Genomic DNA, 25,913 nt, shown 5'->3' with positions numbered 1-25,913 from the left:
TTTGCAGATAGTTACTTGACCAGAAGACTAATCATCTCATTAACTGAGACCTTCGGCAGGGGCATGGAAAGCCCTGCCACAGAATATCCCTGGTAACACTGACACACGTTTATGTTAGAACCAATCCCACCTGGGAGTCTGCTTTGAACAGTTCTCAACCAGAAGAAGAAAGCTCCAATTCCCTCAAAAAGAGGTATTTCAAGGCCTAAATAAAAACCCCCAATAAATAAAACACCCCATGCAGCTGGGGGTGTGGGCAGGGCTGACAGCCCTAACAGCTACAATTGATACTATTTGATCAGATGAAGACTGACATGCCCCAGCACTAAGGAAGCAGAAGTGCCCCAGCGAGGTGCATGGTCAGCAAAGAAAGGATTCTGGGGCTTAAGTAGCAAGAACCAGCCCCAGTGACCCCCTCTCTGAAGTGGTAAGTGAGGAGAGCAGCCCAGCACTGGATGCCATGCTCCCCTCCAGCTGAGGAGTAAAAGGGAATATCAAAGCCCAACATCTCTGGCCACTAGATGGTAAAACAAGATGTTTGCATGGGAGCTTTCTGGAAAACAGAAGTTGTAAGCACTCAGTACAGGGCAGCCAGGAAAGGCAGATTCCCTACCCCACATTCAAGCTCTCTGGCACAAAAGCTGGAAATGACAAATATGAAATGGAGGAGGAAGGAGAACGGTGGTGTCTGATGGACATCGCTTCTCCATACGCCTAGATAAGTGCACCAGTGTTTGGGATCAGGTTCATCCCTTCCCAGCATCAGGCAATAGCGTGGGTGCTGCTCTTCTGTTCTCACCAACCTTGGGAAACACCAGGAACCTCTGCCAGCCCCACGCTCCTGGTCTCCACCTCCAGCCTGGCCAGTCCAGACCTCAGCCTCTGGGGCAAGGGGTGCCTGCAGACAGGTTCTTGCGACACGAGAAGGGCATTACTGGGACAGCATCTACTCATCCTCATGGGGATGATCCACTGGTGTAAATCCAGGTGTTAAGGGAGGATGTTACCCCGTGATGCTGCTTCTCCTTTGGCTCTATCCATGGGGGACAGAATATGCCATTGGTCCAAACAATGGTGGGACAAACTGAGACGTGTGGAGTGAAGGAGCCTATCAGCTCTTACAGCCAAAGCAGAATCGCTGCCTACAGCGTTTCCCCACCTTCACACTCGTCCTGGTTCAAAACAAAAATGGCAACGCAGCTCCTGACATCCACCTACAAACCAAACACACCGTGTCTGCGGAGACACCACAAGAGGCCCACAACCAGGACCATCACCGCTGTGGGTGTACAAACAAGAATTACCCGTCTGGGAGGCTCGACGGCTGTGCCCTTGAGAAAAGAAAGAGAAGGCTCTTGTGTGTCCCGAGAACCATCTGTTCTTCCTTTTCCTCCTACCCACACTCAGCTGAGCTTTGCGTTTTCCTCTTCATCCCCCATCAGAAAACTGCTGGTGGAGCTCAGAGCCTGCTGGCATGGCCTGAAGTGATATGGAAGGCTGCTATTCCCAGCTATTAGCCATGGGCTGGGACAGCAGATGTGCCCCTGCGGCTTCATCACTGAGGGCAGTGCTGGTGAGCACCAGCTCCTGCCTTCCCAGCCACCACCCACCTCACTGTGACCTGCTCTGCTCTGCTCACATCAGGGTTTGGTTCTACCAGAAGAAAACGTAACCTAAAAATCAGCAAGGAGGATTAAAACTGGTGAATCCCTGTGCCCTGTCATGAACCGTCGAAGGAGCCACAGGAGCCCTGGCAGGACGTAGGTCCATTAATGGCTCACCAAGTTACTACAACAAATGGCACTGGGAGCTATGCCTGTGTTTTTCAAACACAGATGCTGGAAAGCTTCAGGAGCTCCCTTTGGAACTGCCTGGTGGACTTGGCAGTGCTGGGTTAACAGTTGGACTCGATGACCTTAAAGGTCTTTTCCAACCTAAATGATTCTGTGACTCAAGAGGCTTTGGTTTTGGTTAGCAGTGTTCTGAAGACATACGGTGGGAGGCACCTTGCTGCCCTCCACATGCAGACACGAGGGAGCAGCGTCCAGTGGGTTCCATGTGAATTCTCCACCACCAAAGCACACAAAGGGGATTTATTCCCCATCCTGACCTAAAATTTCTGGTGCACCCTTGGCACCTGCAAGAGACCTGAAATAAAACAACCAAAAACCTCTGTAGCTCCAAGGTACATGTTGTTCCTTTTCAGAGCAAGAACTACATGTAATGAAACAGAAATTAAGGAAGCAGAAAGACCATGGGTAGTCAGGGGCTCTGGCACGTCAACAGGTTTAGGGGGCTGGAAGGAGGATTTGCAGCAGTCAGGGAGAGATGCAAAGAGATGAGCACTTTTTTTTCTTACATTGATAGAAATTAAGCTTCTTTCCTCAGGTGAAGGAGTGGGAATGTTTCCAAAACAAAACCAAAGCAAAGCAATCAAAATCACTTTGGAAGTCTCAATATCAAGACCTTATTCTCCTGATAAAACAGCAGCTTCCCAAAATATAACCTGGGTGAAGGGAACTGTGTCCCCTCTAACCACCGGCTGGGCTGATCCGGCACAAGCAGCATCACCAGAGACAGACACCAAGAGTGCCATAAATCACCCGGCAGAGCAATGCAGCCAAGATTTAGATAAAAAAGATGCTGAAGAGCCCAAAGCAGCCTCATTATAACACACTTCTTGATGTAGCAGAATGAAGAGGTTCTTGGGCCCAGCCAGATGAGCCAACAGCATCCTTTGCACCCAATGAGGGAGGTTGGGCACATCCACACTGCCCCTGCCTGGGGGTGCTGCTCAGTGAGAGCCCTCCCAGCCTCAAGGTCTTCTTGTGTTACTTGATTTGGGAACACTGAGAGTGCAGTCTTCCTCCCCTTCCTGGTAAATCCTCTGACCCTAAATAACCCGAGTCTATCAGGCTCATTAGATACACTAATCAAACTGGCTGAAGCCAGGAGGCTGAATGCAGCGCTACAGAAAAGCTCTCAGCAACACAAAACCAGCCCTGCTGGGTTTCAGCCCCTTTTTAACAGCTCTAAAAGCTTCCAGCCTGCTGCCTCACCTACCATAAGGCCTCCAACATTTCTGCACTGTCCCCTGCCCCGAGCACAACCCCACACTAAACTAATAACTGCTCACAGCCCTGCTGCCTCTCACTTTCCGTTCTGAACATGTGCACTTGCTGGTGTGCTGCATTTCTCCTTCCCCTGCCTGCAGGTGCCCAGCCCAGGGTGCCTGACCTCCAATGAGGAGGAGTAAAAGCAGGTTTGAAAGTGATGCTGGAAGTGATGCACTGACCTGCAACGCATGGAGCCAAACATTAAACCACAGGCAACAGCAGCTCTGACCCTGCTCTCCCAGCTCCAGCACCTCCATACGAATAAGGCATCTACTGACTGCTGCATCCAGATGGCATTCCCACAGCTGCAAGAATTATCCCCCAAGGAAAAGACCCCAGAGACATGAGGCTTGCAGAAAGGAAGCCTGGAGCTGGTCTTGCAACAGAACAGCGAACTGCTCCTCCTCTCTTCCTCCCACCAGCACAAAAACAAGAGCAAACACCCAGCGCTTTTGGCTTCCTTGGAAAACAGCCCTGGAGCAAACCCATGGAGACCTGGAGCACAGCCAGAACAGCACCTGCAGCACAGCCCGAGCAGCCCCAAGTACTGGATCCATCCCCTGTCACTCACCACGCCCCCAGCCGAGCACAGAGCCAGGAGCTCCCCGCCAGGTTTTGGTGCGCACAGCTCCGCTTCAAAGCCATCAGCTCTTGCTGTGCAGTGACGCCAGCAGCAGTGCTCCCGGGGTCCCACCACATCCGCCAGCTGAGCAGCACCAGCACCAGCACCGCCTCGAATCACAGCATCAGGCGCAGGATACCCCTTACCTGCCGAGCAACCCGGGCACAGCTCCAAGCCGCTGCCTCACGCTGTCCTTGTCACCTCTCGCACGCAGGCAAACAGGCCAGGGCACTGCTCACGCTCACCGAGGAGCAAATCCCAGCTCCTCACCACCTCCACCAAGGATTAGGACTGTGAGGAGCTCGCCCAGCGCTGGATTGCGAATAGTTTGCGTTTCTTAACAACGTGCTATTTCTGCTGAAGCACTCCCAAGCATTTAAGTTTAAATGAGGCCAATTGCTAATGGTGTGGTCCACTACTGAGCAAAAACCAATGCTCACTAGTGCATCCCTGTTTATTTCACTGTTGATAAATTGTCCCTTATCTAATTTCAGAAGAGGTTGCCTGGCCTGTTTTGCTGCTGATGAGCAGCCCATGTGCTGCATGGGAACCTCGCCACCACAGGGAATTATTGGGTGAGGGCAGCAGGGTTGGTGTCCTCACACACTATGGCACTGGTGGAACACAGAGCCAGAGTTGGGCACTTTACAGTGCATGTCCCACATTCCTCTGGTCCCCCCAACAACATTCCACTGGCTGTGGTGGATCTAGGGACCTTGCTCTACCCCACAGCTCACCTTCAGCCCCAGTGTCCTGGTTTCCACTGGTACTTCCCAAGAGAAGAGGGGTTAAGAACAGCGCTGCCCAGAGCGGCGCCCACACCAGCCACGTGCTCCATCCTTTTCCTCCTGCTTTTCCGCTGGTGTTTCCCCATCTCAGAGCACACCTGCACTCCTGATGCCACAGCTATTCCCTATACAATGACAATGGCCAGAGGGGAGGGACACACAAACCAGAGTGACCCAACACAGTGGCCAAGACTTGACCACACAGCTTTGGACTGCAAATCCACTCTATTCCGCTGGGAAGCACATGGCAGGTTGAGCTTCCCACCCTCCCAGAACACGCAGCCAGCACGGAGCAGCGTATCTCAGCATGACGCCTGCAAGGGATGTGGACCATCCAGCAACGAGTTTGTGCAATAAGCCGTTGCCTGGGCCCCTCAGTGCAACCCTGGCTGCAGCAGGAGACCAGGCCCGCAATCAGTGCCACCAGAGAGGCAGACCAGATCTCCAGTCCAAGGTGGAGTGGCCAAAGTGGCTTTGCCAGAGACAGGGGATGGTCCCCACCACTGCTCTACACATTCTGCACCTTGACAAAAGGTGTTGCTTTAAATCTCCCCCTGCCAGCAGCAAGCGTGACCTATTTCAGCACTAAAAGGAAAAGCTATGCGGTGCCTGGATACCCCTTGGCACTGGCAGCATAGCAGTTGCTCATCAGACCAAGAAATGCTCTTTTTAGCCTTTGCCTGGAGAAAATCATTTCTCCCAAAGCCATTTCAGGTAAGAGGAAAGGGGAATGTTCAGCAGAGCATTACTTCAGGCAGTCCAGACACAGCACGGGCTGCATACAGCCCACTGCCCTCAGCCTCAGCAAAGAGGAGCCATCCCCTGCTACCGAAAACCTCCCACTGAAGCATCAAGGAGGTGGTTATTGATCAAAACAGGCTGTCCACAAGTACACTGCTGTCTGCGCAACTTCCTCCCCAGAACCTTGGGAGGAGCTCGCTGCAGATGTAAGGAGGAAAGAAAAAATAATCCATAAAACAAATCAGAACTCCTCCACAATCAGCTCCACTGTTGAAGATAAGGTCAGTAATAAAAACCTGGCTGAATACACGCATTTTATCTTGCCTACGGGGATACAACATGTGCTGAAAAGACAAATGCCCTTATTATTCCAATGCAGTCTCGTTGCCATCCATCTCTCAGAAGCTGCTGACTTGGCCTTTTGTTTTAGGAGGTGACCACACTGCACGTGGCCCCTTCTTGGAAGGCATTGATCCTGCTGCCATCCCTCTGCTGAGGCCACGTCTGCTGCCAGCACCATTAGCATCTGTACCAGCTGCACAGCAACGCATCCTTCCTGACACCCTTCTCCCTGCCCCTCGAGCAAAGCAGGGCTGTTTAGCTGAGCCATCTGAATATGCCATTCATGGAGAAGCAGTCACGTCTCGGTGGGACAGCTCTCGGCTGTTGTGGCTTCCCAGTCATCTGACCAGAGCCGGGTGCTGGAGCCAGCCCCAGCCCTCTCCCCCCCAGCCAGAGGTGCCTGCAGAGCAGCACCACATCCATTACAGTGCTGCTTTTGAGCCTCCCTCCATCACAAGACTCGTGTCCCAGTCACATCCAGGCGCCTTTGAGCTGGAATGACCCGTCTGCCCTTCCTCCACTCCCCACGCCTGGTGCTGCGCTTCCTGAAGTCACTTGTGGTCACAAACACCCACGTGGGGCGAGCAGCTCCTCACACAACCAACTCAACACTTCCACCCTACAAGCACGCAGTCATTTTGCTCATCATCCTATCTCTTCTGCAGCAGCCCCCCACCGCCTCCCACCACACACAACCCCCATAGCCTATCTGCATGTCTGTGTAGGCCCCTTTCATCCTTGCACATTCCCTCCTCAGCTCTCCTACACTTCCTTATCCCTCTGCAGCAAATCCTTCAGGTCAAATAACCCGGCTTGCTCAGCATTTTGAACAAATGTGGGGACAGTGACAACCAACAAAAGGCCCCCAAGTCTTGAAGGTGTCTCCAGAGGTTGGTGAGACAACGTGCATCAGGCATACAGGCAAAGGCTTTGCATCTCCAAAAGTGCTTTCAGTGGGTCTCTACCTCTGCCAAACCACATACGCAGCAAAAGTTCTTTCTTTCCCTGTGGATTTATAATCTTGAAACCAACCAAATGCAAAGCATCACCCCCTGCATCAAATCCCATCCAAAAAGAGATTAATGAGCAATTATGGACGTTTACAGTAGCTTGAAGACAAAGAACTGTGTTGGATAAAGGCTGTGTATCATAGGGAAAATGAGCTTTAAATCCAAACTGCTGTAAGCCAACTCCTTCTTGGCAATGGGAGAGAGACCCCAGGGTAGGGAATTAGTTGTCCTGTTCCTTCACCTCCCTGCTCTCCCAGTCCCACAGCAGAAAGCCAATCTTCCCAAATCCTCTCAGAGCTAATGCAATCCTTCTCTGGAAAGGCTCAGGAGCGAGACTGTGCTGAGTCCTCGTGACAGACCCAATCGGAGTCACTATTTCCAAGAGATGCTTTTGATTTTCCCGTCATTCCTTAGCACATTCCCTGGAGCGCAGCAGGCAGGATTCGGGATGTGAATCCCTGGCACGAACCAGGGGGTGTTTCATGCGGGGGGGCTCAGCCGTGCAGCTGGCACAGAGGCTTTTCTTTGCGCTCGGAGGTGGTGCACTGTAAACTCTTCCGCTCTGCATGCTCCTGGAGCCCTGACACAGGCTGGCATTTTGCTTCCAGCACATATGAGTGCGAATCATGACTCCAAGGAAAACCAACACAGCAGCAAAGGTGCCTGGCGCTTGTAATGTGAAACACACTGTTTCTCTGCAGGCTTACCTGGCATCGCCTCGCTGACCGTGTCACTGCGGGCAGCAGCGAGCTCCTGCCACCTCAGCAGCTCCCATCTCCTCACTGCACCTCCCAGGGCAGGACGCTGGGTTTAACAAACCCTGCAGGGAGGAGGAGCCTGGGCAGGGAAGGCAGTCGGTTCCCCCCAGGCCACCGTTTGGCTAGGACACCAAATCGACACACAAGGCTGCACTGACCTCTGGTCTCTGGTTCAGACAGACAAGGAAGTTATTTATCACAGGCCAAGTGAATGGGCTGGGACGCTCCTGCACAAGTGCTGGTTTGCAAACAGGGAGTTTAATGAAGGAATTACAGAGTTGTTCCCGGGCACTGGAGAAAGCATGGTCTCAAAGCTGGAGCAGAAGGGTTAAGCTCACCTTTTCATCTCACCTGAAGTGTGTGCAGGGAATGGGGGCAAACAGGAGGCATGCAGAGCACCTCGTTTGGCAGGGAGGGGATTCAACGATGATGGAGCACCAATTTCACATGCATGTGCACACACTCCAATCTTACCAACCCCTAAACCTCTTCAGGATCTCTAATAGGTAAAACACTAAAGCACCCTGAAAGCAGAAGTTGTTTTGGCACAGAAGCTGTGTGCCCTGACCCTTGTCATCTCCCGCAGCTGGTGCTACCCTCTTGGAAACCCAGCCTGTATCCAAAGCCACATCACTCCTGTGGCTCTGAAAGGTCAGGGAATTAACAGAAGGGTGACTGGTAAGGAGGGCACAGCAAGAAACTGGCTCCACACAGGAGGAAGAGCAGGGAACCCTTCTGTCCATGTGCTATGCGGGAGAATTGATCTGTTTACAGAAAATACCTGCAGCTTGCCTGAAAACATCTCCTTCATGGAAAAGTTTCATTTGAGAGAGCATTAAGTTCAGACACATTAGAAGGGGAAGAGCATAAGTAATGTGCTTTTTCACCTTTAGCTAAAGGTCATGGAGCATTCAAACAATTGTTCTGTTTCCAAGCTGAACATGACAGAGGCCAACTAAGCACCCGTCAGCACAGCTAATGAATGTGGAAAACAAAAGCATTTCCCCTGCACTTTGATCAAGAAACACTCAGTGCTCTGAAGAAGAAACTGATGATTATTGGCGATTTTAGTTTTAGGTAATGAAAGTCAAATCAAGCAGAACCTTTCCACCGAGATTCCTTCTTCCCTTTAAAAACACAAAAATCCACTATTTTCACTGGCTGTTTCTTGGTAAGATGGAATTATACTGAAGGCCATTATAAAATATCACACCATTTCCACATCCCTGGGACCAGATGCGTCTCAGTGAGGAGGAGGAAGAGGATGACAACATCCCCACACAGCTGAGGACCAACCTACCCTGTGGAAGAGCCAGTTCGCTGCATCACCCATCAGAGCTCACTCTGGATCAGAGCCATGGATCAGCCCTGCCCAAAGCTGACACCTAAGAGTGAAACCAGGCAACAAACACCCTCACTTGACCACTCCTGGCTCTTCTCTGCCAGCTCCAAACCCAGCAGAAACACCTGGAATGCTGCTGGGAGATGGTGCCCATATGCACAAAGCACATTCCTGCTTATTCATTTGAAATGCATCTCTTCCCCCGTTTTGTTGGATATTCCCCTGGGGTTTATGCAATGGGGAAAGAAAAACACCCAAGCCTGCTCCCCCCGCCTCCTGCCCCTCCACAGCATCCCCTCTCACTTGCCTCATCTGTGAAATCAAACAGCTGCAATCCTTTAAATCACTTCTCATGAAGTGTCTCTGAGCCTAAAATAACGTCACGGCTCATTTCTGGGCTCGGCATTCCTGCCGCGCCGATCCCTGGGCGCGACCGCCACACTTGGAATGGGATCATGTATGTATATGAGAACAGCATTCGCAGCCCTGCTGCGCTCAGCCCCAGGAGCTGACCCAGGGCGTTCCCACCGCTGGGATAAGGATCCCCAGGCAGACGAATTCCCAGCTCTCAGGAAAGGATGTCTTGGAATGCGGCAAACCAGAACCAGGATCTACTCAGATGCAAGACACGCTGGTGTCAGGTTGGTTTTGGCCTCTCTCGCTTTCTTCCAAACAAGCTCTCACTGTGCAAACACATCCCATGACAAAACTGACCTGGCCAAGACACGCAAGCAAATACCACTGCCTTTTAATATTAAACAGCGCAGCAACTTCAAAGCAACTGGGCTCTCCTCTCCCAAGCAATCCCACCAGAGATCAGCTCCAGCCCCAGAGCCATGGCCGGGTTCCAGCCCATGGCGCTGCCAAGCATGAGCCACGTGTTTGCCAACAGCTGAGAGCAGCGGGGCAGATCATGCAGGGACACGCTTCATGGAACGCTCTGCCTGCCCTCCCCAGCAGAGGCAAGGGGAGGTTCATGTGGGGCTGGCACACTTGTGACAAGAGGAGCCTTTCAGCTTCCCATCCAGACAGATCCCAGCTCAGCCCCCTCCTGCATCCAGACACCTCTAAGGTGTCACAAGGCTTCGGAAGATTACATGTGGCTGTAAAAATAGCTTCTAGAAGCAAACGCCAGCAGCTTCTTCCAACATGGATACGGTAGGATAAAACCAGTGTGCACTTTAGTCAGAGAGCAGGGCAGGCTGGAGAAACCCTGAGCTCCATCTGACCTGCAAACAACTGCCCCGCTTGGTTCATCCTGCTCTGACACTAAGGGGAAAGCAAGTGGGGTTTGCAGAAGACAAGGACTCAGCACCCCAAGGCCAGGAGCCTTTCACTCTCTTCTAAATTCAGTCTTCACTTTGGGCACTGAGGTTTCTTGGGATCGTTTTTAAACCAAGAGCTGCAGATCTCCCTCACCTGGGCACATCCTCCTCCTGCTCCCATAAAAAGAGAACTTGGATTTTCTTTCTGAGACAAATGCTCTCGTTCTGTCCCACCTCCCAAACAAACACGCTTGCTCTGATGGAAGCAAAGCTCCCATAAATGGAACCAGGTCAGCATGTCTCATAGCCTGGATGAAAAGCTTCTTTGTGCAGAAGCACGCAGGCCCTGAGCGATGTGGATGAGCCAGCTGAGGCAGCCAAAAGCTTGTCCTGCGCCCTCCTTAACACTTCTGTTCCAAAGCCTTTCCCAGCTCCAGCTCTGCTCCCTGTGCCGCTCTGCTGAAGCCTGAAGAGGGCAGATGAGGGAATTCCACCCCTCTGCAGTCACTCCATGGGTTTCCAGCTTTCAAGTCAAACCCTAACATCATCACAGCAGGAATTCTACCATTCAGAAGCCATCACTGTCAGAAACACAACCCCGAGACAAGGTCTCCTCACTAACTTGTATTACAAGCCCCTTCCTTGCTGTGGCCACCTCACTATAACCCACCAAGAAGCAGCTCCAAAGAGCAGCCTTGCCAGTGTGTGCCACACTCCACACCTAATAAGATTCATTTAAGCAGCCTGAGCTGACTAAAGCTCTCCACTAAGGAGAGGGGTTTTTCTGTTAAGGGCTTAAACCTAAAACATTCAACCATTCAGGATGAGCAAGCACAGGTGTGAGTGACACAGCACGTAGATGAGAGGCTCGATCTGGGTGAATTAACCTGCGCAAGCTTCAGTGGATTCAACAAAACACAGGCAATAAATCACCATCAGCTTATGCACTGATCCAAGAGGAGACGAGAGGTCAAGGGTAAGAGGAGGGAAAAAAGTGGGGGAGGATAAAATGGAAGAACAGCAGCTCAGTTTTCTTCTTGCTACCACCAGCCAGGAATGCCACATAGAGAAGGACAGGTCTCCTGATGGAAGAGCAGGTTCACCCCCCTCAATCTGTATGGAAGTGAGGAGAGCTCCCCCATGGGTGTGAGGAGCAAGGACCAGGCTTGTGGTAAGGCCACACACAGGAGAGGATGCTCATTCCCTTGTGATTCAAGGCCATGCCAAAGAGGGCTGGAGGCCAAGTGCTCCTGCTCCATGCAGATTACACCTTCCCCTTTCCCCCCAAAGCTGTTTGCTGCATCCAACCAAGGGTGCTCCTGCCAGGAAGACAAAATGGACCTGGGTGCTCAGCAGTGATGAGCCAGAGAACCATGAGCACCACCAGGAAGAGGCTGGAAAGGGCGAGAAAATATGAAAGCACCATATGGAGAAACAAAAGAGGATGCCACAAGAGAGGAATGATGAAATCCCGTACCACAGGCACGGAAACGGCCTGATTTCTGCATAACAGCCCCAATGACAGTGATGTGCCACGCAGCCCCTGCCCCACGAGGCCAGGGAAGGAAAGCCTCTTGCCTTACCGCATGTGGTCGAGCGATCTGAACCGGGTAGGACATAGCGTGCGGCGCGTAGCGCGGCTCGGCGGCGCGCCAGCTCTGCGTCACGGGCTGCGTGGATCCAGACATCTCGGAAGGGCTGCTTCCAAATCACCGGCAAAGGATTAGGAGAGGCGAGAGCTCCTCGGCATCATGTGTGTGCTGTCCACGTCACACAACTGGAAGCAAAGAGGAAAGCGGCAGGTTAATATTCAGTCAACCACGGTCCCATGAGACAACCGAGCATCAAGGCTTGGGTGACCACGAAAACCTGAGTGCCCTCAACTCTCCAGTAGTCCCACTTTCCGCTTGGCAAACATCACTGACAAGTTTCTGTTGTGGATTACTCCCACCACAGGGAAAGTCCAAGTATAAGATTATCCCAAAACCATCCCACCTGACTGCCCTGGAAAGCCTTCCCCAGCACCTGCAAACTGCCTGTAATTCATTTGGGCCCTGTTGATCTATGTCTCCATGTCTCTTCAAGACAGCCATTTTTCTGGGGGTGATTTAGTTCCCAAAACCACAACCTAGGGTCTTGGCACTTCAACAAAAGCTCCAAAGGTGCACGATCCCTCCTCAGCCCATCCCCTTCCCCATCCACACTCTCGCACACAGAATCCCAGAGTGGTTTGTGTTGGAAAGGACCTTAAAGCTCATCCAGTTCCAAGCCCTGCCATGTGCAGGGACATCTTTCACTAGAGCAGGTTGCTGGAAGCCCCATCCAGCCTGGCCTGGGAGGTTTGGGGCAGTCTCTAAATCTTTCACCAGCACACCAGGAGCAGCAGAGGAAGCTTCCAGTGCCACCTCTCCCCACACTCTCATGGTCCCTTGCACAGAGAACCAACGCAATTTCAACTGAAGGAGCAGTTGGTGTGGACAAAACCCAAGCAGGGGTGGGAAAGGGGAAAAAAAAGAAGCATAAGCAAAAAAAGAGGAAGTTTTTCTTTTTCTACTTTTTTTTTGCTCCTCCTGTGAGACCACAGATCAGCCCGTGCTGATAAAGCACTTGCTATCTGCTGCAGGCAGGCACAGGGCTGCCTCGCTCAGCATCCACGCTCTGCTCCCCAGCCAAGCATCACATCAAACCAAGGCAACGGTCCCCGCAGGCTGGGCACGACAGACAGAGCTGCAACAGCAGGATGGGAACAGCCTGAAGACTTTACAAAGAGGACAAGCTCTACAAAAACAACGCTTTCCAGCAAACACTCCTTTAGACCTAAGGAGGATGGATGTGCAGAGACGCCTCCATGCTCCTTCTGAGTGAGGGCCAACCCAGCCTCTTTGGACAAAGGTGTTTTGCCAGGTTCCAGATGGGAAAACACAGAGCTGGGTTTGGTTCTCAATGCAGGAAGAAGGGGGACAACCACATTTCCCCAGCCCTGCAGCCACACATCATCACCAAGCCCCAGGACACCTCACCTGCCACCCCGATCCCAGGAGCAGCCAGACCTCATCCCACACAGTGAAAGCGTCCCCATTCGGAGCTCAGCACGCTCGGTGAATCCACCCCTGGGTAGGAAAGCCCCAGCACACACAGGGGAATTCAGAGGCACCCAGAAGGCAGCCGGGGTGTATTTACACTTCCAGTGTGACTGCCCCACTTCCCCTCCTGCTTCTGACTAGATGGGATTTTAATGGCTGATTCCCACCCAGAGCTTGGGGCTGTGCAAGGAGCAACGAACGTATGGTTCAACATCCGCTCTGCTCACCCGCAGGGACACACCACCACCCTCCTCCCAGCTCTCCTGCAGCCGATGTGTGCTCCTGCAGGGGCAAACCCTCCCTGCAGCACCAAGGGTGCGAACACGATGCTCTCAAAAGCTTGCTGGGATCTGCAGAAGTTCAAGGTACTTTCCTAATAACAGATTCAAACTTGGACATCTTGGCTTGAGGCCACCCAAGAGTTAATTAGCACATGTAGAGATCTATCTATCTATCTATATGTGTGTATATATGTGTGTATATATATATACACACATATGCCACATGTATATACACACACTCCATGTTGGAGGTCCTAGAGTCCTTGACAGCTTTCAGCAAACCAACTGCTTCTCTGGAAGCTGAGCACATGGACGAGACCATGCCGTGGTAGGTGTCTACAGTGCAAGTAATGGGATGGTTTTTCTCTATTTAAACTCCTCAGATCAGCAGTTCAGCTTTAAACCTCAGCACTCAGTGCAAAGCCACACGGTTTCAAGCTCTAAAGCAGTTTAAAAGCTTTTATGCTTCTTTCTTTGCAGCAAGAAAAAGTTCACTCTCTGGTAGAAGGATACACACACATGGGGTGAAATCAGAGGGGGCAACAAAACCCTCCTGTACCAGACCATGCCGTGCTGGTGGTGTGCACTAACCACACACTAGCAGGACAAAGCAAGGTTTCTTCCTTACCAAGGGCAACAAACTACCTTTGCCTCAACAAGAAAGCCAAGAGTAAAAACTCATGTGCTTGCAAACAGGCAAAGCACTGCCCAAGCATCCCCACACCTGCAAACCACCACCAGCAAGGTCTCAATGCAAGTCTAAGGCCCTGGATGCTCTCCACTGCAGCTGGACCGGGGCTGGAGCCAAATGAGGTCACCGAAGCACTGGGGCACTCCCATGGGGAGCAGGACGGTCAATGCACAGCCAGCAGCAGGGCTGTGGGTGCTCCCACTGGGGAGCAACCTGGGAGCATAACATCTTGCTGGGGATGTGCTGGTGCTGCTTGGCCATCTATCCCCAGCAAAACAACCCAGGGTGCCTCCTCATCCACAGCCCTTTATTAATTACTCTTAAGGGAGGAACACAAACAATAGGAGCAGATTAATGGAAATCAAAGAGTGCAGCCAGGCTCTTTAAATCTCTAGGATCGAACTGTTTGGTTCCTACTTTTCCTCAACTGATTTTGATGAGGAACAGACATTGTCTCACAGGAAAAGTATTTCCCACCCACCCCCCCCAGTTGGAGTCTCCATCAGAGACTGTTTTATCCACAGACCTGTGTTAGCCATTACAGCACTAGGTATGAGCAGATTTACAGTCTCTGATTAGGAACAGGAGAAAGCTGGAGGTTACCAGCAAACGCAGCACCAGGGCTACAACATGAAGAAGCCAGAGCCCAAAAGGCTCCTGCACCCATTTATTTCCACCTATATGGGAGACTCCCAGGATCCTGCCCCACTGCCAGAGCCTTCAAAACCTCCACCCTGCTCCACAGAGCAAAGCACCACCTCCCTACTCCTCTGTTTCTCCTCTTCATGTACCATTTACTGTCTAAAATCATTTCCCCATCACCTCTTCTCCCTAATTTACACCATGAAAGCACTCTACAAGCCATGGCAAGTTGCTGCAGGCTCGCTTGCACACAGAGGAGCTCTGCCTGGTCTCCTGGCTGCCCTAGTGTCTGACAAGCATACATCAACCTGGGCACAGCCTGTGCTAATGGGGGCAAGCAGAGTTGTGTCCACCCTGAATGACAGGCACAGATAAGCTCATGATACCCCACGGTCATCTACAAGGTCACAGCCAACACCAGGTAGACACAGGGCTGTACACCTCTGTGGGAGTCCTTTAGTACACATCCTGACCACAGCTAAAGCAATGCATTGATACAGTCAGGACCATGCAAAACCCCTACGTGTCTCAAGTAAGGCTTTGCAATTAAGTTGAGTGGCAAAAACACCAATTATCATCATTCAACACACTTGTTGCTCTTCAGAGTGAGAGCCAACCCTCCCAATCAGCGCCATGCTCCTCAGGGAGAGCAGGATTCCCAGGGGAGGATTTATATCCACGATATAAATACAGGCCATTAGCCATAATTACCCCACGGCTTAGTTCATCTGTCTGAAAGGTGACAAGAAGAAGACACTCCCAGCTCACAGATAATACCAGCTCATCCGTCCTCAGAAGAGATTTACAGACGCCAGTGAACACACACTGCTCAAGTGCCAAACAAACTGGTTTTAAAGCAAAGACACACTGAAATAAGATGAACGGAACAGCTTGTTTAGATCCAGAGTAATGTTACTCAACCTGTGGTCTATACCATGGAAGACGTTAGGAGGTAGCCCACAAAATGACTGCAGAAGACATCACTGAAAGGCAGTAACTAGCACGACTAAGGCAACTAAGCAAAACGCTGCCAGCACTCACCAGGGCACATTTAACTGAAGAGGATTGAAAATAAATCTCACGTTTAATTACTTTAAATGATGCAAGGGGAAAGACGCGCTAAGTCATCTTTACCTCAATGTTAAGTACACGACAAGTTTCCTCCTCAAAGCGGTGCATATCCTCCAGTCACCTTGTGTAGTTTGAAATACAAGTGAAGGAGACCTGTATTTATAATGCTTAATTAATACCAAACTATAACCTCCAAGGGACCAACCACCCCATGGTGCTTCCAGTCACACACTTGTGTGCAGCACAGCAGAAGAGCGTGTTGCCTGTCAGCAGCCGACCCACGGCCAGTTACAGCACTGACATTGCCAAACAGCTCTAGATCAAAACCAGGCCTGAACAGCGCTTATGAGGTTTACCCACACTTGCTTTAAAGGACCAGTGGAAGCCAAAATAATTAAGATATGATGAAAATGGGTAAAGAGACATTCCCAAGAAAGGCACCACAACCTAACAGTAAAGGATTTGTCTAATCAATATGTGCGTGAAATTTTCTTCCAAGACAGTTGACACTACACACAAATATCTGTATGTACTGTATCTATTAAATCCTTTCAATAGGAAAGCAGGCTGTCTGCCATAAATTTAGGGCTCTATTCAGCACGACAAAGACGACCATGTCAGTGTCTGCAGCCTGGGAACCCACAGTAGCGTTCAATCACAGCGGGGCACAGAGGTTTTAAATTAAAATAGCAGCACAGGGTCAACAAGAAGGATCAGGCACATCCTGAGCCCTGTGACATGGAGGAGAGGTTACTTCAGCCCCAGGGCTCAAGGCTTGTACCTGTGTGTGATCTTAATGCATGTTTCTTGCTTCGGAAGTGTATGAAAGCAAAGCTGGATGGCAGCGCTCTACACACGATGGTCAGACCCTCTGGTTCCTCAGGTGCACCTCAAACAGCAGAACCCAAAGCAGCTCTTGCCCTGTTCCCCAGCTCACCCGTTGGCAGCACCTCTCCAGCTCTCCTCCCTCTTCTCCTTTGTCCTGATGACTTCTGGACTGGATTAATCTCCCAGCCTGCCTGGCAGTGCAGATGCACAAGCCATTACAGCAGCAGATCTGAAGGAAGAAGGCGCTTTGCAGCACCGCAACAGAGCTGCCCAGGGCAGGCTGTTACCCTTGTAAGAAGGTACAAGGAGTCCCTAAAGCCACAGAGGGGATGGCAGAAGCTCAGGAGATGAAGTCTCTCGTCCTGGTTTGCTGGAAACCTCCAGGCTGCATCAGCTCTCCCACCACAGCACAGCTCCATGCAGAACCAGTTCTGATTCCTGATGAAAGGTGACTCGTCTGCCCTGCTCCTATCACTGCCCGAAGCGGCAAAGCAGGATTTGCAACTTGTATTTCTCCTTTCCAGTCTTTCCAAGTTATTTTGGGCACAGGACCCATGTTTAGCTCTGCCCTGAGATAACCTTTGCCAACGTTTGTGTACAGCGTTTGGCACCATGGAGCAAGGTCAGAGGGTTGGATTCTGCCAGCCCCACTCCCGGTTGCATTTCCAAAGGCTGCTCTCAGCAGTGACATGACACTGATGCTTCTGGCATAGGAAAGTACATGTTACCTGTGTCATTCAACTCCTCCCTCGTCCAGATCCCCACTCTCAGTGGCATAATCTGGTTTCTTGGGAGCAGAGGAGACATCTGCACCACCAGCCCCAGCACGGACAGCCCTGGTCAGATGAGGACTTGCAATGGATTTCACACAGTTTAACTACCTCCCAGCCCTCGGCAAAGCAGCTGCGAGTGACCTTGTGACAACTCCCAGAGGGTACATATGTGCTTAAATGAACAAGACTGACCCATTTCTCTGCAGGAGCGCTCCGCTGTCACTTCCAGCTGCAGGGACATCCTCTTATTAACATACAGGAGCCACACACCGAGTGCCAGCCTGGCCACGGCTCCAGTCGCAGGTCAGCATCAGCATGGCTGGACTGAGACTGGTTTTCAAACCCTGCCTTAACATACCTTTCCCTTCAGTTTCCCTATTCCCACTATTGAATTTTCCCCTTCTAATAAATTAAACAAACTTAAGCATCTCCTGGTCTCCTGCTTTTTGCAGCTGAAACAACCCACGGATCGTCTGGACGGCAAGCTCATCAGCAGGGATGTGATGGCAGAGCTGCTCCCATTACCCAACAGCATCGCTGCTCCTGTGCCAGGGCACCCACAGCCCTGCAAACCCATTCCATGCTGCTCCGCTGGGAAGCGGAGGGAGTCAGCATGCACATGGCCACACACAACCCACAGCTACTGAATGCAGTCCCAGTGCCCAACAGGGACACTTCAATAATTAAAGATACTGACAAGAAACAGGCGGAAAGAAACCCACACTGCAGAAAAAGGGAGGTGGGATTTGGATCCATGCACAGGCCATTCATGGAACAAAAGAGTTATTTTAAGTCTGGGCTGGAAATAGAAAACAAATTAGACCATGCGAGGCCTTTGTTGAAGATGATCTGCAAAGACAAATGGAGACGCCTGGAGAGGAAATGAGAAGAAACCCAAACATGAAACCACCTGGGTACTGCAAAGGGAAACAGGGCAGGGGCCTGAGGAGGAAAGGAAAGGAGTGACCATCAAGCGCCAGAGCACAGTTTAGGCAGCCAAAAAGGAGGCAGATAAGAAAGCCACTGCAGGGCAGCAAAAGCAAACCAGCAGAACTGATTACTAAGAACCCAGGGATGGAAAAAAAAACAGTGAAGAAAATGGCCCTTTTTTTCACATGGAAATCCAGCCCAAAGCTCCAGACACAGAAACGTACGAGCTGAAACTAAAAGCACAACTGCTGAGGCACGACAGACTGTGCAAAGGCACAAACTGAACCTTCTTCCTGTCCTATCCAAACCCTTGTCTGGCAGCCTGAAACGCTGCCACACTTCCCACTGTGCTGCCGCATCCACCTGCGATCCAGGGCAATTCCAACCATGGGGTACAGCAGACAGCCCGTTCCAGGGCTCCTTCTCTCCCCCCTCCCAGACCTCCATCACTGCACGCATTGCACAACTTCTCTTCCACTTCAGTCGCCCTCCCTCTTACATTAAACATGGGCTTAAACATTGTAACTGTTACGCAGCACTAATCTCAGTAATAAGCACACACAAGCAACTTTAAATCAAGGGAAAAAACCCTTATTGCCGAGGTGCAATAACGATACAGTAACCCTAGGACTATTCCAGCCACGCTCCCAAGTCCATTAAACAGCACATTAACAACCATGGCTCTAACAACACATCATCACTACACCCATTCTCGGCTCCCAGGAGCTAACCTAAACCCCAGATAAACAAGGCTTTTAAAATGCAAGGAAGCTCACAAAGCACCTGGGACACACACAGACACATGCACACACACACACACACACACACACACAACACACTGCTCATTTGGTTTTCAAGCCCTTCAGTTCCTATTACCAAAGAGACAGATCCTCTGATGTCTGGGGCACGTTCATGAAAGCTCAGGGAGTCATCTCCTTGAGATCCTTTTGTTGAACAAATTACTCAGCTCAGGAGTGACATTTTCCAGTATTTACATCCTGAATAAAGGAGTGAAATTCATTTTCTGGAGCTGCTCGGATGAAGTTCTTTGAGGCGGATCAGCACTGCTAAACATTTTCTCCTCTCGCATGTTCCCACTTTCAAAGACGACAAAACATCTTCGCCTCCTAAATGATTCCTTTTCTTTCATGATCCTCTAATGATTCAGGAGTCTCAACTTCACACGAAAATCTTTGAAGAGCACCGACTGCCAGCATAAAAGCAGAACTATTGTGACAAACTGCAGGATTTAATGCCTTCCATAGGACGACATGTGCAAGAGGAACAAGAATTACCCTAGGGAAGCAAAACAAAGCCTGCAAATAAATTAAATGACCTGTAAACCAAGGTACTCAAAAATATATGAGACGCTATGCAGCTGTGCCATAAAATATCCCTAAAGAAGGGAGTCATCTGGGAGTGGAGCTGGTTTAAACTAACCCATTCTAGCCCAGGTTTGCACTGCACCCGCTGTACTTACCCAGCACACCGCTGCCCCTCGGACGCACGATGGCAACTTAAGGAATGCTGCCTCGATGCTCTGTCAAATACCAGCTCTGAACCCTCCACCAGGCCCTTCTCCTCACATCCCCTGGGTAATCACTAAGCAGAGAGAGTCAATTTTCAGCCCAGGTTAATAACCGAATTCCAGCCATTTGCTCCTGCACGTTGCTGCTGCTTTCATTTCTCCCTAGGAAAACCAATGTGAAGTTCAAGCTCGCCGGTGGCCCGGCGAGAGGAGCTGCTCATTAGTTCACAGCAGATCAGCCGGAGAGACAGGTCTAAGCGGTAGGAGCCATTAATTGGCCATGTTCTGCTTTCCTTGTCTAAGTAATTAATAGCTTCTAGACAGAAAGTCAAAGCCTCTCTAGAGGCACCAAAAAAACCTTCAACATTTGCATACGACGTGTAGCACCTCGCAGAGCAATCTGCAGAGGGAAAGGAGACAGGAGAACATCACCTCCACCTCCGTCCCTTTCTCAAACACCCCTCTACACACACCTACAGCCTGGCAAGCAGCGAGCACAATGTGAAGGGTTTCATCCCTCTGACATTCACAGGGGAGTCTCACCCTAAAAAGGAGGCTTGCACAGCTCCAGCTCCCTCCAACTTCATTCAGAGGCAAATGGCACTTTGCAGGAGCCAAGCTTTGGGTTATGTTTCCACAGACAGGCTTACGAAGCAGATGGGGATTCCTGATGTGTTTAATAACTGAACCTGCAAGTGGGCAAACGGGATTTCAGCACTTCCCTGCCAAGCTCAGCCCTGCTGGCAACAAGCTGTCCAAAGCCACCAGTCTGTCTCCAGCAGAGCAGGAGTCCTGGACACTCTGACTGAAACCTGGTTAAATCCTTCGGGATCTGCCTTTCCTGGGCTTGCAGCAATGGTTTTCAGCCTGTCATTTACAGGCTTTCTGGGAGCCTGTGGACAAGCTTGAAGGAGTCCTTGAAGGGCAACTGAAATTCATGCTATATAGATGAGACATCTAGAAGGGTCCGCTCTTCCACAGGGAATCGATCAGCACCAGCAAGATGGGGTCAGAAGCCTCTGACCTTCCTGCCCCATTGCATGAGATAGAGGGAAGAGTTTTGCTTTGCTTCACAGCAAAATGCCCAGGCCCTGGGCTATCAGCCCTGGGCTATCAGTCCACCCTGTTCTGCAATTGGTGAAGTCAAAGCTATTTATTAATAATAATTATTGCTACTTAAGAACAACCCTCAGCTGCACACATCAAGCTATTCCTCAGATGACTCACTGGCCCCAATTCACTGCTGCTGCCGTGCAGGCACAAGCAGGTACCTCCCATCACTCTGCACCTACCTGCCCTGGGGCTGAGTTTTCAGATGGTTCCTCACCCTCCAAACCCTTTAACCACAAAGCAGAAACAAACACAAACCACGAGGGAAAGGTCTGACGCAAAGCAATCCTCATCATCAGCTGGGAGGCACCTCTCCTGGGCAAACAGAAGCTCTAACACAGTCATTTAATACGGACAAAAACTGGCCCGGACAAAAGCACCAGGGATTCTAGCAGAGGGAATAGCAGAGTCATAGTCCCAAGGTCAATTATTGCTTTTGTGGAGCTATAGGAACAAATTACAGCATAATCATCTTTCCAGAGTCCATCTGGGGAGCACTTAAGGATGTTTCCCAGCACCTTCATGCAATAAGCTTATAACCTTGATGAAGGCCTTGGATTTAAATTAAGATGCACTCTGGTTACTCACAGCAAGGAAAGAGACGGCATCTGAAATTATCTCTGCTAAGGTGATGAGTTTCCCTGGGTATCAAGTTGATGCAGGACAGCTTACACGGGGATAACGAAGAGGATTACTGTCCCCAAATCTCCATCACCTCTGCTTGGGCAGCTGAGCTGCTCATGAAGCAACTGCAATTAACAGCCCTGTGTTTTAATGGGAGGAGCCAGCGATGGATTTCACTTCAAATAGCTTCAGTGCCTGTGAGGAGCACTGGAGTCTGTACTGAGGTACAGACAGACCCATGGTACTAGGAAAAAAACCCACACTTATTCCAGGGAGGAGACAGCACAGAAGTGTTCAGGAAAACGAAGCTCAGTGCTCTTTAAACAGCCAAGAGGCAATAAGGCACTCCAGGGTACACCAGTCACACAGGAATTATTCCTCTGCATAGCTGGTTAGTGTGGGAGTGCTCCTGAGGTTTAGTTGGGATGGGGGGAATTCCTTATTTATTGATCTTTTGAGCCACAAGAGCAGGATTCACAGTGGGTACCGATTAACAGCTCAGTAGGCACAAACACACCAAACTGGAAACACAGCAAGTTTCTGAATTTCGCTTAAAATCCTATAGTAGATTAAGTGGAGAAGGTGCTTCTGGACACATCAATGTGCTCATCTGTCTTAATATCCACCCTGTAACATTAATACCAAAGTATGATGTACTTTACAAACTGATGAGGAATGTTTAAACAAGGAAACCCTGAGAAAGGAGATAACTCCCCCATTTTTAAGTCGTAAGGGAATTCTTATGGACGAACTGAACTGCTCTTCTTCCCCCCGTGAAGCTGTTGCATGCTTCACCCAGGAAATTCACTCTGCTTTAATACAAAACACCACTATTTCAACAGGAGCAAGAACTGCGCGCCCTGCAAAAGGAGCAATATCCTGGAAACAGCAGGTTTGCTGTGCAATCACTGCCACACTCTCCCCGCACTTCCAGAGCCTCCCAGCAGCAGCTCCATGCAGCTCACAGGATGGTGATGACCCCAGTGGAAGGCTGCTGACTGACTGAAGCTGGATATGGAGCTCCTGAGTCCTCCTCCCACAGCTCTGGTTTAAGGGGTGTGGAATGGCTTAATTATGCCCCTCAAGGCAGGAAGAAGTCACTTGTCTTTAAACACTCAGACTTTTATTGAGTTAACATGTTTTAACAAGGTCAAGGCTTGAATGGTAAACTCTTACCCAACGGGAAATGCGCTACTTCCCCCCCCTCGCAATTCATCAGCATCACCTCTGGTTTATTTCTAGAGCCCTGGGTAAAACTTCCCAGACAAAAATCAAGGAAAAATAACTAATTAAGCAGTCAGAAAGGGTAAATAAACCAACTAAACCTTCACTTTCTTCACCCTACCACAGAGAAGCACCCAGCACTTGAACATAGCACCCACATGCATCCCCTTGCAGAGGGCTGCAAGCAGGGTGCCTTCATCTCCTGCCACATAGAAGGGGTAAGCCCTGGGAAACCCGCTCAGTTTAAATCACTGCAGTCTCTGCAGTGAAAACAGCTGCAGAACAGCTGGCTGGGAACTGAACAACTGGGCACAGGCTACCGGAGCCAGCCCACTGTCCCCACATCTCCAAGGATGTGGCTGCTTGGTAGGGAATCTCCAGAAAGAACCAAGTATTGCAGACAGATGCTAAAGGTACAGACAGACAAATATTGCAAACAGATGCTAGAGGTAAGCAAATGAACAGTGAATTGTTTGACAATGTGGAGGGAGAAAGATAAATTACAGCCTTCCCCAAAATCACCTCCCTGCTACCCCAGCCCAAGCCCAAAAGACTTCACTGGTTTGTTTCTACAGCAGCCACTAACAGGGCAAGACCATTCCCATATCCTGTGAATCCCCATGTGCTCGTTTACATCCCCAGCCTTGCCACAACATTATTCTTATAAGCTCAGACTTCCAAGGAAAAGCACGGCATTAGTCTTCAACCACACACCGTTCACCAAGATCATAGAGAGTAGACTGAGATGAGCTCTTAGGCAGAAGCTCTTCCCTGTGAGGGTGCTGAGGCGCTGGCACAGGGTGCCCAGAGAAGCTGTGGCTGCCCCATCCCTGGCAGTGTTCAAGGCCAGGCTGGACACAGGGGCTTGGAGCAACCTGCTCCAGTGGAAGGTGTCCCTGCCCGTGGCAGGGGGGTTGGAACTGGATGAGCTTTAAGGTCCCTTCAACCCAAATCAGTCTGAGATTTTATAATCATTTACCCATATACAGCACAAAGTCACTTGCCAGGCAGGAGTGGGGACAGATGAAAGGTCTGCACATTAACAGCCCTTCCTTCTCTAATTTTACCTGCTTCCTACAGCCCAATGAGAAGGGCAGAGCAGACACGTCTGTCGCTCAACAAATTGGGTTTTAGTCATTGTCCACTTGAGCATCCCTCAGCAGTAGATACTGACCTGGGCAGAAGTGACATCAATCGCACACAAAGCAGTTTTAATTCCTCCATGCAGGAGTTTGTACTGGTTTGACTGCATTTGCTTTTAAATCAGGGCTGCTTAAACTGGAGCAGGTTTCCTGCTGTGATTCACATATCCCATTACACAGCTCAGCCCAGCAGCCAGCTCTGTGCAGCTCCAGTGAATGGAAAGTTGAGCAGTCCATAGAAAAAATGCTTCTGTATACAGACAAAGGAGGCAGACTTAAAAAACCACCACGTCCCCTGTCATCTCGTGTATGCACAATTTACCTTTTGATTTTGGTACTTGTCTAAAGAGAGGTAAATCCAGGTTGGATGAGGCTTTGAACATCCTGATCCAGTGGAAGGTATGGGGGACAGAGGTTGGAATAGGTGATCTTTAAGGTCCTTTCCAACCCAAATCATTTTATGAAAACCCAGGAAGACAACACACCTCTAGACACAAAGCAGGATGCAGAGCTTAGCCTGCACCTCTTCTTTATCAGGGTAAGCTTCCCCTCTCCCACATCCACCTCTTCAATTGACTTCATCTTTGGCATCATGCGCTTCCACACAAGCCATCCTCCTCCCACTGGGATTTTCAGCTCCCTCAGCACAGCCCAGAGAGGACGTCACCTGCTCTAGCAGGGAGCCAACTCAGCCGGGAGCTGTGTAACAGTGATGCTCTGCATCAGCACAAAGCTCTCCCAAAGCTGCTCCCAAGGATAGCGTCCACAGGCACTGGGCAGAAGCAGGAGCATCGCTTGCTGGTTCCTGATCTGCCAAGCACAAGATGGACCCGCTCCTCACTGGGAGCAGGGAGAGAGCATTTTATCAGGGTACTCAATACCAGGTGATGACATTACACAGGCCAGTAATGCCAAAGCCAACAGGGTCCGTCCCAACAGGCAGGAGACCCACAAGGTAAACACAGCACTGCCAGGTCGCTGTGAGGAACACATTGTACTTCTGAGGCTTCAAACATACCAGGAATAATCTGTAACAAGGTACTTAAAACTTCAACACATCTAAGGCCTAAAATTGAACTTTGCAACCTAACACCACAGTGTATTTTATTAGCAAGGTGCTAATGGCGGTACAGTACATCAGGTTACGTTTTAAAACTCACAAATAGTTTCCAAAGACTTTAATCAGTCATTAAATAGGTGCTTTAATAAATGGCTAAATCAATCATTATAAGCCATAATATTAAAGTAAGCTATTGGACTTTATAATAATCTGCAATATCTCCAGCTGAGGTTCTCATATCTATCTGTAAGACATCACGATGTTAGACGTGAAGAACAGAATGCATTATCTATCATTTCTTAACTCTTTGTACGTAGACTTTAATGTAAATATAGTCCATACGTTGTCACACTTCATGTAGGTGATGTTTAAAATACAGAGGAAACATTGCAGAGCACTAAAAAGTGGTCCTTTGGGATGGCACTGAAGAATATTTAATAAAGTCAAAAGCTGCAGGCTAATTTCCCTTGGGAGTTCCCATTTAGAGCCTGTCGCAGCAAGAATCCATCACAGACAGCACCAATTCACCCACACCAGGGAGAAAAAACACCTCTTCTTTCCCCACTGCCAGCCATACAAGCAGTCTGTGCTCTTGCCTCCACTGGGGGGCAAGACAGAAAGCAGACAGGCGAGGTGACCAAGCGAGCCTCACATCTTTAGAGGGGGCTCGTAACACTAAGGTATTTAGCGTAGCATTTCTCAGGGGATGGGGAGGAAAGAAGAAAAGCTATCCCACCCTCATCCTCCCCTGCAGGGAGAGACCAGATGTCTCACCTGAGCTCAACCTGGGGCTGCTACATGTCTGGGAGAGACGGGAGAACAAAGAACCAACCGAGCAGAAAGGGAAATACCTCTTCAACTCCAGCAAGACAAGGTCCCTGCCAAGAAACACACCTCCAGTTCCTCATTTGCTTTACTTAGAGAAGCTAAAAACAATAAGCA

General features: G+C 50.2%; 1 protein-coding gene across 9 annotated transcripts in view; it reads right to left on the bottom strand.

Annotated features, from left to right (window-relative positions):
* NCOR2 (nuclear receptor corepressor 2) overlaps positions 1-11,778 on the bottom strand; it is a 161,940-nt gene extending 150,162 nt beyond the window's left edge. For all 9 annotated transcript variants that reach the window (XM_061466184.1, XM_061466189.1, XM_061466190.1 and 6 more), the window contains exon 1: positions 11,568-11,778. In XM_061466184.1, coding sequence (XP_061322168.1) covers positions 11,568-11,672 — 105 coding nt within the window. In that variant the 5' untranslated portion in view covers positions 11,673-11,778. The remainder of the gene's footprint in view (positions 1-11,567) is intronic.
* Positions 11,779-25,913: the final 14,135 nt, after the last annotated feature.

The sequence above is a fragment of the Pezoporus flaviventris genome, unplaced genomic scaffold, assembly GCF_033815535.1.
Source record: "Pezoporus flaviventris isolate CSIRO_AGI_PZ_B2104156 unplaced genomic scaffold, CSIRO_AGI_Pfla_v1 ptg000041l, whole genome shotgun sequence".
NCBI classification, from domain to species: Eukaryota; Metazoa; Chordata; class Aves; order Psittaciformes; family Psittacidae; genus Pezoporus; species Pezoporus flaviventris.
This window is presented reverse-complemented; position numbering and strand designations above follow the sequence as displayed.